At 49.1% G+C, this 13888-nt stretch overlaps 1 protein-coding gene across 1 annotated transcript in view; it reads left to right on the top strand.

Annotated features, from left to right (window-relative positions):
- Positions 1–13888, top strand: part of RYR3 (ryanodine receptor 3) — a 372120-nt gene that overhangs the window by 109365 nt on the left and 248867 nt on the right. Inside the window, exons 16-19 of the mRNA XM_036247201.1 lie at positions 1320–1415; positions 3022–3140; positions 9904–10037; positions 12192–12433. Of these exons, the coding sequence (XP_036103094.1) occupies positions 1320–1415; positions 3022–3140; positions 9904–10037; positions 12192–12433 (591 nt within the window). The remainder of the gene's footprint in view (positions 1–1319; positions 1416–3021; positions 3141–9903; positions 10038–12191; positions 12434–13888) is intronic.

Here is a 13888-nt window from a genome sequence, read left to right as displayed (position 1 = left end):
CCGAATACCTTACAAGTATCTGTAAAACCCTGTTCTTTGAAAACTACCAGCATCAGCCCAGCCAGTTTGGCTTGGTGGATTGAGCGTCATCCGATGGACTAAGAAGCCCCTGTTCAATTTATAGTCAGGGCACATGCCCAGGTTTTGAGCTCAGTCTCCAGTGGAGGACATGCAGGAGGCAGCAGATCAATGTTTCTCTTTCACATCGATGTTTCTACCTCTCTCTCCTTTCCTCTCTCCAAAAAAAATCAATAAAAACATATTTAAAAAAAAAAGTCAACAGCATCAAAAGCAAGCTACTTGGGGCCAATCCATTTACATGGACTTGTTCCAGAATTACATCTGCAATTGGCTTATGGAGGGAAAGTTACTTCTTGGTCTAGAATTGATGAAAATGTAATCACATCATCTACCCTCCCTGTGTTAGCAATACCATCTACCATTGCTTCTCAAACATGAGCTGGTATCAAAATTGGGTGGAGGGCTGGTTAGACCACAGATGCTGGGCCCCATCTCCAGTTTCTGATTCAGTAGATGTGGGGAGATCAGAGAGTTTGCATTTAAACAAGTTCTCGGGTGACGCATTCTGGTCCAAGACCACACTTTGGGAACACTATTGATGCGTTCTATAGGTTTTAGAGTTTCGTGTTTATTACTTACCCAGTAGTTTCCACAACCATCCAGCTGTGTTCATTTGGGAGCCTCTTTTAGCACCGAAAGATAGCAAATTTCTAGCTAGGTTTAAGAAAGCCTGGCGAGGACTTGAGTTTTTAAGCAAATAATCAAGCAGAGACTATTTTCTGCATCTGAAGTAATTTTATTAGTTTGTGGTTTGTTGTCTCTTTCTCCTACTTCGTGAAGGCAGGAGTTCGACCATTGAGTTCCCAGCAACTGACAGGTGCCTTGTAGACAGCAGATTCTGGAAGTATTTGAGTGAATGCTAGATTTATACTTTTCTAAATATAGAAATAGGATTGTATCAAAGGGCTAAGGAGGGGAAGATCTTTATTCAGTTCCTTTCAGTTGCTAATTAGCTAAAGTATATGTAACAGCTTCCAAAGTTCTTATGCCCATCATTGCGTCCTTGAACCTATAGATCAGTGGTTCTCAACCTGTGGGTCGCGACCCCTTTGGGGGTCAAACAACCCTTTCACAGGGGTCGCCTAAGACATAACAGTAGCAAAATTACAGTTATGAAGTAGCAACGAAAATAATTTTATGGTTGGGGGTCACCACAACATGAGGAACTGTATTAAAGGGTTGCGCATTAGGAAGGTAGAGAACCACTGTGAGATGATCAAATGGTTCCTTGTTCACAGCTGCCCTCATCCGTGGAAACAGAAACAACTGTGCTCAATTCTCCAATAACCTTGATTGGCTAATCAGCAAATTGGACAGACTAGAATCGTCCTCAGGTAAGAATTGACAGGACACCCATGGGAAAGGTGGCCTTTTTTTTCTTTCCTGTAAAAAAGAAAACAGTGTTGAATCTTTGAACAATTCTTTGTTCCACTGAATTGAAAACAATCAAATAATTACTTCAACAACAGCAGCAGCAAGAGCTAAATCCTCTTAACACCCCTACACGTTATTTAACAATTCTAACCCGATTTCAGCAGTCTCTCCTCTTCCGGTTCACGGTTCACTCTGCACCTTCATCTGCATCCCCGGACCCTTCATTCTGGCGCCACCCCGCCAGAGTCCTGGTCTCCTTCCGACTGGTACTTGGACACTCTCTCTGGGTTTCTAAATGCTCTCTGGATGTGGTCCTCCTAACAATTTGGGTTAGAAGCAGGACTGAAAAAAAAAAAATGACTGGAATAAGAGGAAATGATGATCCTCCCACCCCGTGAGTCACCCTTGATGTCATATCTTGAGCCCTTCATGACTCACAGAGAATTTGAGCCAAGAGAGTAGTCATTGCTGGGACGTGACCAAGTGACCATGCCGTGAGCCTCCGCAGTTGGCTTCCTTGGAGATGAGTGAACATGACAGGTGTGGGCCCCTCTCTGGGAAGCAGAAAGGTTTTGATGCTTGTTTCGTTGTCCAGACGTGACAGGAGCTTGGACAAGACAGGCCAGGGGAAGGCTCCTCCAGGACCGTCCACCTACACATGTCTTCCTAAGCCTCTGTTTTCTTCAGTATCTCCTCCTATGGGCCACACTACATTTTAGGGCAATTTATGAAAACCTTGAAGGGGGAAAAAAAAACAGTGAAGAGGAATTGTCTCAATAAAACCAATGAAGATATTGGCCAACTTCTTCTCTGAAACTGTCATCATGGTGCTACCCTTATAGATGCCAGGCTGTTGGGGCACCAGTTAATTTTTCTTAAGCCTTCACTGAACATTGAAAACCATCCCTCATGCCAAGAAAAGGGGGAGGAGCCAAACAGTATTTTTTTTTAGTGAGCTTATAATTTGTTTGATACTCCAGGACATCTAAAATAAAAATACTTTCTGGGGTGATTTCTAGATAAATTCATATTTGAGAAACATTTTAAATATTGTCTATTCCCCCCCCACCTTTGTCCCTCTCCACCCTGTCCCACCCCCACCCCCCAGGCCTTTTCCACATTTCTGTCCATAGGCTCTGCATGTTTGCATATATATTCTTTGTCTAAATTACCTGAATGACCTTTAGAATTTATAGTAACCTGGGCATCTGCTTTCCTGTTTTTAAATTAAGTATTGCTTGGTTTGATCAAATTAAGAATTCCATTTTACAACTGCTCTCCTCTCTATTTTGACACAGAAGCATTATGTCTTTGCCCAGGTAAAGGGAGGTGGGGTTGGTGCTGAATAAAACTCACCGCTAACATGACAGACCGGTTGGTCCTCAGAGGGTCCCGACATCTACAAGAGATGACTGCAGCTTTCTTCTGGCTGGAAATATTTAATAGATTCGGGGAATTGATGATATTCTGTCCCCTCAGGATGATCTTTTCATTCTCAGGTTTCAAAATAATGGCCAGTTCAGCTGGTTATTTAGTGTCTAAATGATTTTTGCGGCATTCATGCAGGGATCTTGGAAGTTTTGCACTGCATCCTGATTGAAAGCCCAGAAGCCTTAAATCTGATAGCCGAAGGCCACATCAAGTCCATCATCTCCCTGCTGGACAAGCACGGGCGGAACCACAAGGTGGGCTGCTGATTCGCTTTACCTGGCTTTTCCCTTCCTGCCACTTAATAACCTTTGTGTGTTATTGAGAGTGTGTTGCCTGCTCTCTTTCTTGGCTTTTATTTTTAAGGAAGGGAGGAAGGGAGAAAGGGAAAGGAGAGGAGGGAGGGAGGGAGGGAGGGAGGGAGCCAGCCCTTGGGAAACAGGTCTGAAAGACCCTTCTTTGGCTAGGAGATACATAAGCCAAATAGTCAGCCTGGATCTTAGATGGGTTCCCTTTATTTCCACCAGCTTCCCAAGTCCTGTTCATCATCACTAGCCCTTAACACACGACAAACTTTGTGAGGCACTTGGCTAGAGTCCATACAAGCCAGTTAGGACTCGCTCCCACCCTAGGGTCTAAGAGCTTAGCAGTGTTAACAGCTAATCCCAGCTGTATGACGAAGATACACAAAAATCAGATAAAAATAATGTAGGAAGTCTTTTTTTTTTCCCTGGCCGGGAATCAAACTGGCGACCTCTTGGTGCATGGGTCGACACTCAACCACTGAGCAACACTGGCCAGGCAGGAAGTCTTATTATTAAATGAAATTAGCTTTACTATGAGCCCAACCAAGTGAACTCAGTGAATCTGCATGAGCCAGTAAGTGGATGGAAGCTGTGGGTCTCTCCCTTTGATACAAAACAGCTGTGACTTTGGGCCTCAGTTATTTCATCTGTAAAATGGAGACCCTTCACTTAGGTGGAATGCTGTATCAATATTTTTTAGGTCTCCTTACATTCTAACCTCTATCTTTATGGACCTGTATTTCTAAAGACACAGTGATTTTGGGGAAAAGTCTATAAAATACATTTTACCCTGACCCTTCGACATCTGCCCCCCCATACGTGAAGGGCGCTGCACTGTCTAATCAGGCAGGTGTGCCAAGGTCGAGGGAGGGTATTTCAAGAGCAGATGGCATGACTGGACATGAGGCACAACAGCCAGGATCCTGCAGCGTGAAGAGAACCCAGCTTGATCACTGGCCTCTTTTGCTTGCCATCATTTGGGGGCACTGCCCATTTGAGACACCTGAGGGGTCCAGGAGAAGACGCCTCTGCAGCATTGCTTCGATGATATGTATCATCCTTAGGAAGGAAAAAAACAAAAAACAAAAAAAAACATGGTCCTTAGCATCTGTGAAATTGCTTGGCAAAGCTTAGAAAGAAATATGTGGGGTCTGTAATTGCTTTTCCCAAATGTGGTAAATCAAAAGCAGGCATGAGGCTCCGACTCCAGTCCAGCTTCTCGATGTTCCAACATGTTTCCTCCCATCTGCAAGGTGTAATGAGAATAATTGATAAGTGCCCAAGTAACACGTGGTCTAAGCCGCGAGCTATGTGCAGATGTCAAGAGGAGCCCTTTGACAGGAAAGATGCTGTCATGTCATCCCCGGGGCTTTTTTGTGATCACACCACATCATGCACTTAATAAAAACCAGTTTGTGGCCCTGGCTGGTTTGGCTCAGAGGCGAGAGCATTAGCCTGCAGGCCAAAACGTTGCAGGTTTGATTCCCGGTCAAAGGTACATACCTCAGTTGTCAATCTCCAGCCCAGTCAGGGTCATGCAGGAGGCAACCAATTGATGTGTCTCTCTCACATCAGTGTTTCCCTCCCTCCCTCCCACTCTATCTAAAAGTCAATGGGAAAATATCCTTGGGTGAAGACTTAAAAAAACAACAGTTTGTGAGGGCATCTTTTAGCCAAAAGCCACAAAGCATTCAATGGATGTCACTTGAAGCAGATTGATGACTATTCTGCCCATTCTACATTTGAGAAAACTGAGGCCTAATAAGCTGAAGTACTTTGCTAGAATCAATGGGTTAACCGAGTGCACTAACAGCGCAGTCTTTAATCTTCTCTATCCAAGGCACTGTTTGAGAAATCCCAGCGAAGTTGCCCAAGTTCAGGCAATGTGGCCTTGGCACATAGACAGTCTCCTCAAGATGTCCCCTTGGTGTCTTCCGATAGATTTTTGGATGAAGGCTGGCTTGCCACAAATTTAGTTCTGCTCTTAGAAATTAGTCAGGTGGATAACACAGTTTCAAGGGGAAGCCCGGTCTCAAATCATCAGGACAGGTATTTGTGGTAACTCTGCAAAGAATGTGCTGAGTGCGGGCCAGACTGCCATCACAACACTTTGTCTTTGCCTGGAGAAGGCCAAGGTCATGTTTTTCCACCCGGGCAGCTGTTTTCCCCAGTCCTAGCGGTCTCGGCCCCTTCGCTTAGTTTTCCATGAAGGCGGTGACTTGACTGTGTATAGAAATGACAGCCACAAGGTGCCTCCCAACTCCTCCAACAACAATGACCATAGTAATGAGGATGATGGTAGCTAACATTTACTTTGCATTTGACAAATGCCAGGTACTGTCCTCGGTGTTCACATGCACTTTCTTTAGTCCTCATTAGAGGCCATGAAGTAACATCACTTAATCTTTCCACTTGACAGAGGCAGAAACAAGGCTGGGACATAGGCTTTGAGATGTTGAGCAACTTGCAAGAGGCCATAGAGCTAATTAATGAGAGACAAGGGCCAGAATTTAGGTCTCCCAACCCCAGGTTTAATATTCCTTCCAGATTTATCAAGCTGAACTCTGTGAACATATTCTTCAGGGCCCACATATTCTGTGAGGATGTTTCATTTTGTGCTCTTATTTTTATAGTTATCTAAATACAGAACTCTTGCCCAGCCACTGTGGCTCAGTGTTCGAGCGTCGATTCATGCATCGAGAGGTCACCAGTTCAATTCCTGGTCAGGGCACATGTCCCGGTTGTGGGCCCGAACCCCAGTAGGGGCATGCAGGAGGCAGCCAATCGATGTTCTCTCTCATCGATGTTTTTATTTCTCTCTCCGCTTGTCTTCTTGAAGGAAAGTTTTCGATCAGAGACCAAGTGTAGCAAAGCAAGCAAGAATTTATTGGCTGCAGCAAAAACCCACTTAGGACAGTGACACGGGGAAGGGCATAGAGGAAACAGCAGGAGAGCCTGGGCTGGGCTGCTGTGGCTCCCTGGGAGTCAGAGAGAAGGGGGCCGTGGAGACAGGTGCGGGGGTTTAGCCTGGGACGAGCTGCCGCCATTGCCCATTGCTCCCCTGGCTGCAGTCTCAGGGCGGGGGGGGGGGGGGTCCCTGAGAGGGAAGAAGGGGGAAGGGAATGGTGCAGGCATGTTCCCCTGGGAGGAGCACACGCTGGGTCCTTGTTGTTGAGGGTATTTATCTTTCACTTGCAGGTGGGGATTTTAGGGGACGGCTCAAGGGAGGGTCTTAGTAGACTGTTCATCAGCCTTCCAGGGCCGTGGTGTCCACTGACTGGTCGGCGCCTCTGGTCCTGAGGCAGCCGCTGCATCACTTGTCTGGTTTTGCTGCTTTTCTGAGCCTGGAGCTGAAATACAACTGAGGCCGAGATGTTATCTGCAGGGAGGAAAAAGCCGGAGGTTCCAACCTGCATGACCAGCAATACGCTGGGAGGAAAGATTACCCTGGGGCGAGGTTCTTGTCTTCCCAGTGTTGCCCCTTCCTAGGCATCGGGGCTTTCTGCCCTGGCGAGTTTCTATTCCTGGCCCATTGTCCTTGCTCTACTCACGTAACACGTGAAAGTGGTCTTCAGAGCCATGACGTTTTTCGTTTAAAAAGGTTTGCACATCTCACGGGTTTGGGAGCCCTTTCTGTACCACGTCCCTGCAGTCACGTGCTTAGACTGGAGCGTGCCTACCAGGTGGCGGTTCTTGCGCCTCCCTCCCCTCTGAGTGTCAGCTGCCGGCTTTGTCCCTGCTCGGGAGCCCTGCCCCTGGTCTAATGCGCGATCAAGTTCAAGATAAAAGTTAGAAAGGATACAATCCTTGAAGTGAAAGGGACAGGCGTGGGGTGCACTGCCCACACCCCATTTTCTGAATGCACTCTTCCTCTTGGTCCCTCAGTATCTCCTCCCTTCCTGCTTTTCAAAATTCTGTCTTCCTTTCAAAACTTAGCTGGTGTGGCTCAGTGGCTGAGCATTGACCCACGCACCACAAGGTCACTGGTTCAATTCCTGGACAGGGCCCATGCCCAGGTTGTGGGCCAAATCCCCAGGTTGTGGGCATGCAGGAGGCGGCCAATCAGTGTTCTCTCCAATCGATGTCTTTATCTCTCCCTCCTTCTCTCTTCTTCCCTCTCTTTATAAATCAATAAAAGCTTTTTTTAAATCTTAGTTCAAATGCCACTTCCTCTATGAAGCTTTTTCTTATTCCAGTTGGACATGGTCCCCGCAATCCCCTACACAACTGGCGCTCTGTGACACTGTGGTTCCATTCTGCCTTTCATTGTCGTTTTGTTTACACACACCTTTCTCTCACGGACTTGGGGTTCCTTCACAGCAGGGGAGTCATCGTTGTAATTCCCGCAGTGCCAAGCTCATGTGTTATACATGGCAGGCATTTGATACACGCTCGTTAAAGGCTTAAGAAATGAGTAAACGGGATGAATGAGGAGAGCCAGACCCACGCCCACCTCCCTGAGTGGACGGAAGCTCACCTACACGTGCAGTCCTAGGCAAGCCGGTAGAAGGGCTCCATTCTGTGTGGTCCTTCAGAAACACAGCTTCTTTCCATCCAGCAGCTTGGATCTCCTAGGTCAGGGCTTCACGAGCTGGAATGTGCTTACACATCTAAGGATGGTAGTAAAATGAAGTCTTTTCCCTGGTGAGTCTGGGGACAGGACGGGTGGTGTCTAAGCAGCTGTATCTCTGGTAAGCTCCTAGAACCACTCCTGGAGTAAGAAGGCCCTTGGGCGTTACCATCCTTACTTGGATTTCTCCAACCAGCTGAAAGAGCGACAGTGCACAGAGGACTGTGTGCGTTTTTAGGGGCCAGTGCATCACTGCAAGCGAAGTACCCACTTTTCATTGGCCAGGACTCAGTCACATGACCTCCCATAACTGCAAGAAAGGCTGGGAAACAGTAATCTCTCCTGTGCTCAGGACAGGAAGGAAAACAGGCTCCTGACTCACTCAGCAGTAACTGCTGCCGCAGGGCACACATCCCAGGGGTCGCTGAGAGGGTATTTCTCCATCAGAAAGTACCGAGGACCTGTAGGCACAGGCCTGTGTGTCCCGGTGGTAGACTGGCCCTCTCTCCACTCCTTTTGCTTTCAAGAAAACCCATTTAAACTTTCCTAGAAAAGTAAGTGTGTCCCCAGTCCTTTCGGTACCCAAAGAGACGCCTCTGAAACACAGCCTAAACACTGTCACCACAAGTCTTCCTGGCACCCTCAGTTGGGGGGTGAGACCCTGTCAGGCTGTGCGCTTCTCGAAGCCCCGAAGCCCCGGTTCTCTTTGCTGGGCTATAGTATGCAGATTAAGCTCTGCTGCCCTCAGGCTGTGACAGCAAGGCTCCTGCCTGTCACTCCCAGGTAAGATAGATGAAACCCTGTGATAGGCCGATGGCAAGTGTTTAATTTCCCGGCTATCGAAGGCTCTTTTCTTTGAGAAATTATCCTCTGGGTTTCCAGTTTCTCAGCCCATCCATTTCACTGAGTGGTGATGGTAGGAGTCCATAAAACCACCGTTGGGATCCTTTTCTTCTTGTCCCGTAAACGTGCTTTGTATTTATCTGGAACAAAACTGACATTCGGGGAGTCGGGTAGAAAATTGGTTTGTGAGAATTATGAATACAAATGCCACCAACATGAAGCCAGCCAACCCCGCGAAGCATTGAGTCTTCAGTGGCCGCCCACCTCCCTGTGGCTGCAGCCTGCCCCAGTCCGGGCTGTTCCTTATCCGCTGCTGTCTGCAGGTGGCTCGCTGGAGTGGGGGGGAGGAGCAGTGCCCGGCCAGCACTGTTTGCTTTGCTTGGACAGGAACAGAATCTGAACGAAAGAGGAGGGTGCCCAGGAGTCAGGGCCCTGGCCGGGACGTCCACCTAGGCAGTCAGTCTTCAGAGCCCAGACTCGGATCCACTGTAGCGATGATCAGTAACCACAGGTGGTGGAGGCGGCCAGGGCTGTTCCCCCTCCCACCACAGCTGGGAAACAAATGGAACAGGAGCTGGTGGCTGGTCTCAGACTCAGGGACCACCTGTGTTCTTGCAAGTTCGGCATCATCTAGAAGGGGACGAGGAGAGCAGCGAAGTGCTTTTGAATACGGAATTCTAGGAATATAGGGGATCTTAGTGAGTTCTGATACTATCAGTGAGGGACCCATAAACCAGAACCTGCCCTACTGCCCCTCGACCCGACGCACGTGAGGGTCCCGGCCTGTTAGGTGCGAGGGACCTCAGCCAAGTGGGGATCTGTGCGCCTCTCGTGAAGAGCTGGGTGAGCGCCCGTGGATCCTGGTGCAGCGGGGAGCTCGGGCGTCAGTTTGTGGCCGGTGTGGGTTCTTCCAGTCCGTGCCCCTCATGCTCAACTCCGAGAGATGCCTGGATGTTGTGCCCTGGATGCCGGTCCTCACCCTGGCCCTGGCCGGGGCGTTAACCTAGGGAGTCAGTCTCCAGAGCCCAGACTCGGATCCACTTTAGTGATCAGTAACCACAAATGACATGTGCAATGTGAAGGAAGGGGCACACGACCAGGGCAGAGGGGCGGGAAGGAAGCCCGGCCTCATTTCCCAAGAGGCAGAAGGCTCTGGGGCGTTACTCATGCCTGGTGGTGGAGAGGAGACTTCCCTGATTCTCAACAGGTCCCCCCACAGTCCCAGGCCCCCACCCTGCAGAAAGCCCGCCCCTTCCTGGGCCGGGCAGTCAGGCCCACAGTGGCAGGTGTGTCTCACTGCAGGTTCTGGATGTGCTGTGCTCCCTCTGTCTCTGCAATGGGGTCGCGGTGAGAGCCAACCAGAACCTCATCTGTGACAACTTGCTGCCCCGGAGAAACCTGCTCCTGCAGACACGGCTGATTAACGACGTGACAAGGTAAGACCACCATCGTGATCCCAAAACGGGGCGTCTTGTCTCCAGACAGGGAAGGAAAAAGGCTGATTTGAACTCCAAAGCCACCCACCCCTCGCTGGCAGAGTTTTTCAACCCTGTCTCCCGAAGTCCCCAAGGGTGGAGCATGTGTGCCACCTGAAGGCTGAAGGATTTGGCCGGGAGTGGTCTACCATGTTGTATTTTAAACATCAGTGCAGATCTATCTTACAGCTTCTTGTAACATATTTATTTTGATTTTGATCTGTCAACTTTTTTTCTAAAAATCTCTCATAGAATAGACGTCCTGTGTTGATACTGCGGTTTATTGCATCCCCTGGCACATGGCCGTTTGCCGCAGGAATATCGGTGAGGCGCAGGTGGAAAGCACGGGAACCCTAGGTGGCTGGTCCGTACCTGTGGCCCCCTGAGAGACATGGGGACTCCCGGGGCTGGCCGAGGCTGGCCTAAGGTCATGCGGCAGCTCTGCGCGGGGCCCACTCCCTACGCTGCAGTGGCGAGAGAAGACCCTCCGCTCTGACGTGGAGGGCAGCCAGCAGACCCCAGCCCTCCCTACAAACGTGTGTTCTTCTTGGAACCAACCTGGCTTTCCCCTGCCCACTCAGCATGGAGCCCTGCCCCAGCCCAGAACAGTAGACGTCTCGGAAAAAGCCCAAGTGTTCGTCCCAAGCTCTGAACCCTTTTGCTGGATACATTGAAACCTCTAGCCCTTAGCAAACTTGCCTGAGAGCGACTTCTTCCCCCGTCCCCTGTCCTGTCCTCTAGGTTGAATTTTCATTGTTTTTCAGCTTTATTAAAGTAGAATTGACAGTGTGGTAAGATGTTTAAAGCATACAACGTGATGATTTGATATGTATACACATTGCGAAAGGTTTCTCCCCGGAGTGCTAACACATCCATCACCTCACAGCGTTCCATTTTTTTTTTAATCCTCACCCGAGGACTCTTTTTTTTTTTTTTTATTTGCATTTATCTTCAGATAGAGCGGGAGGAAGAGAGAGAGAGAAACAGATGTGCGAGAGGCACATCGAGTGGCCGCCACCCACACAACCCCAGCTGGGGCCGGGAACAAACTGCAACCGAGGTACGTGCCCTTAGCGGGAACCAAACCCGGGTCTCTCTGGTCCACAAGCCAATGCTCTAACTGCTGAGCCAAACCAGCCAGGGCACATAGTTTCCTTTTTACTATTATTTTATTTTGATGAGAGCATTTAAGTTCTATTCTCTTAACAACTTTCGATTATGCGCTACAGTGTTTGGTATCAACTATGGTCACCATGTCATACATTAGATCCTCAGACCTTATTTATCTTAAACTGAAAGCTTATATCTTTTTACCAACCCCTCCCTATTTCCTGCCCCTGCCCCAGGCCCTGGCAACCACTTTTTCTCTGTTTCTATGCATTGAACTATTTTTTTAGATTCCACATAAGTGATACTATGCAGCATTTGTCTTCTCTGTCTGGCTTATTTCTAATGTGACTTCTTAATGCTTTCAAAAGGCCATTGTTACTAATAATGCTTGGGTGACAAAGCTGCTGGTATGAAAATGAGGATCAATTCTTCCACTGACAGTAAGAAAGGAGGGTCTGTCATCCCGCTCTATATGACGTCTTTAACATCTTTTTTTCTTTATTGATTTTAGAGAGAGCGGAAGGGAGAGGGAGAGAGAGAGAGAGAGACGTCGATGAAAGAGAACATCGATTGGCCGCCTCCTGCATGCCCCTGACTGGGGATTGGGCCCACAACCTGGGCATGTGCCCTGACCGGAAATCGAACCAGCAACCTCTTGGTGCATGGATCGACGCTCAACCCCTGAGCCACACCGGCTGGGCGATGTCTTCCACATCTTTACCTGTGGCTGACACTCTAAATGTTGCTTACCTTGAGTGGAACATTTAAAGAGAGAGAGGTCCTCTACATTTTGTAATGGAATTAGTGTTGTCCTGACACCTTCCTAAGAACTTCGTCAGGTGTTGGAGGCTGAAAGCTTTTTCTACTTTAGAGTAAGACAGAAAACACAAAATTGCTCTTGCCCTTGGTTTCATTGGGCCAGTGCCTCCTCTGGTCTCATTCAATTTGCTTTCTCAGTTCTGAGGAGTCAGCAATCAATGCCACCTGTCCCGTGTTTAATTTCAGTATCAGGCCAAACATCTTCCTGGGCGTGGCCGAGGGCTCAGCGCAGTACAAGAAGTGGTACTTCGAGCTCATCATCGACCAGGTGGACCCCTTCCTAACAGCAGAGCCCACACACCTGCGGGTGGGCTGGGCCTCCTCCTCGGGCTACGCGCCATACCCCGGCGGCGGCGAAGGGTGGGGAGGCAACGGTGTCGGTGATGACCTGTACTCCTATGGCTTCGATGGACTTCACCTTTGGTCAGGTGAGTACCTTGCCAAAGCTTTGGCCCCTTCTTTCTTACTGGGGGTGATTGAGGCTTGACATGTTTGAGCTGAAATGGCCACTTTGTGTATAAATGATACAGACTCGAGTGTGAACTAATGAGGTGGTTCGTTGGGAAGAACCTCAGATCCGAAATGAGGCCATCCTGCTTCTACACCATGACTCTGGCACTTCCAGCGGTGTGGTCCTGTCGAGAACACATCCCTTTGCTGAAACTCAGTGTCTGTACCTGTCCAGTCCAACGTGCAGAGGTTTCAGGGTTCTTTGGGCAAACGGGGCTGGGGAAAGAGACTCAGCATTTACTGGGCAGTGAGCTACATACCGTTTGTACACTTTTCCCTTCATTTTATCTTAACGATGACCCCTTAGGGTAGATAACATTGACCCCCATGTTACAGATGTGGAAACTGAGGCACAAAACTGTGTAAGTAATGTAATCATAGTCACACTGGGAAGGACCGGATGTGACTCCAAGCCCACCCTCGGGTCAGCGCAGCATGGCGCTTCATGATGCCGGACCTGTTCCCGACACATCGGAGACGCTACTCTGTTAAAAAGAGCCCACACTTCCTTTTTTTCAGGTGAACGTGGTTTTCCCCAAGCCTGTCCCCAGCTGTGCAGGAACGGGCTGACCACCAGGCGGAAGCGCGGGCACACTCGTGCCTTCGTCCCAGGACAGGCGCGCACCCCGCTGTCTGGTCCACAGCGCGTCTTCTCTGTATCTTTTGCAAAACTGCAGTTGCGTCCCTCGTTGAGATCCCTTACGTAAGACCTGTGCTGAGTGCCTCTTACACAAGGAACCACGACACACATTCTACCGGAACTCCAGCAGCAGGGCGAAGTTGGTCGCTAAACAAACCTATCTTATTTATTTCTTTGTAGCTGGGAACCCCTTATGTTTCCCTTCGTCCCTTTGCTTTCAGGCTGACACCGCTCCCTCGGGTCCCGGTGACCGGCTTCCTGCAGTGGGTCGTTGCTTTCAGCGGGCCAAGGGGTTTGTGCGTGTCTGTGCCATTTTAAATTCGTTTTAGACATTTTTAAGCTTTTAGAAATGGTGTGAACTCATCCCTGTCCTTGTTTGTCCTGGGCTATTTGTGGGAGGAAAGTGAAAGCGCTTTCATTTCCGTCCATTTCTGTGATTCCTCGGGACAACGCGGTCCAGACGAAAGCAGGGTGATGGGTCAGTGGGCTAAAGTCTCTCATGCTCCAGCTTAGCCTTCCCTCGGTCCGTCTTCGTGGGGGAGGGGAGGGTCCTGCTGGCTAGGTTCTCAGCGCCCCAAGTGTGTGACCGCGCAGCAGAAGCATTTAGCTTAGGTTATCATCACGCGTCACAAAGTTCCCAGAGAGTTGTCTCTGGGGAAGCGATTTGAGAAGAAAGTCTTCGTGCTCACACACACCCAGCTCCTGAGTTTGGTAGAGTTGGATCTGTGGAGGA

The sequence above is a fragment of the Molossus molossus genome, unplaced genomic scaffold, assembly GCF_014108415.1.
Source record: "Molossus molossus isolate mMolMol1 unplaced genomic scaffold, mMolMol1.p scaffold_m16_p_1, whole genome shotgun sequence".
NCBI classification, from domain to species: domain Eukaryota; kingdom Metazoa; phylum Chordata; class Mammalia; order Chiroptera; family Molossidae; genus Molossus; species Molossus molossus.
Note: the sequence above shows the minus strand (reverse complement) of the source record. Positions and strands in the feature narration are given on the sequence as shown.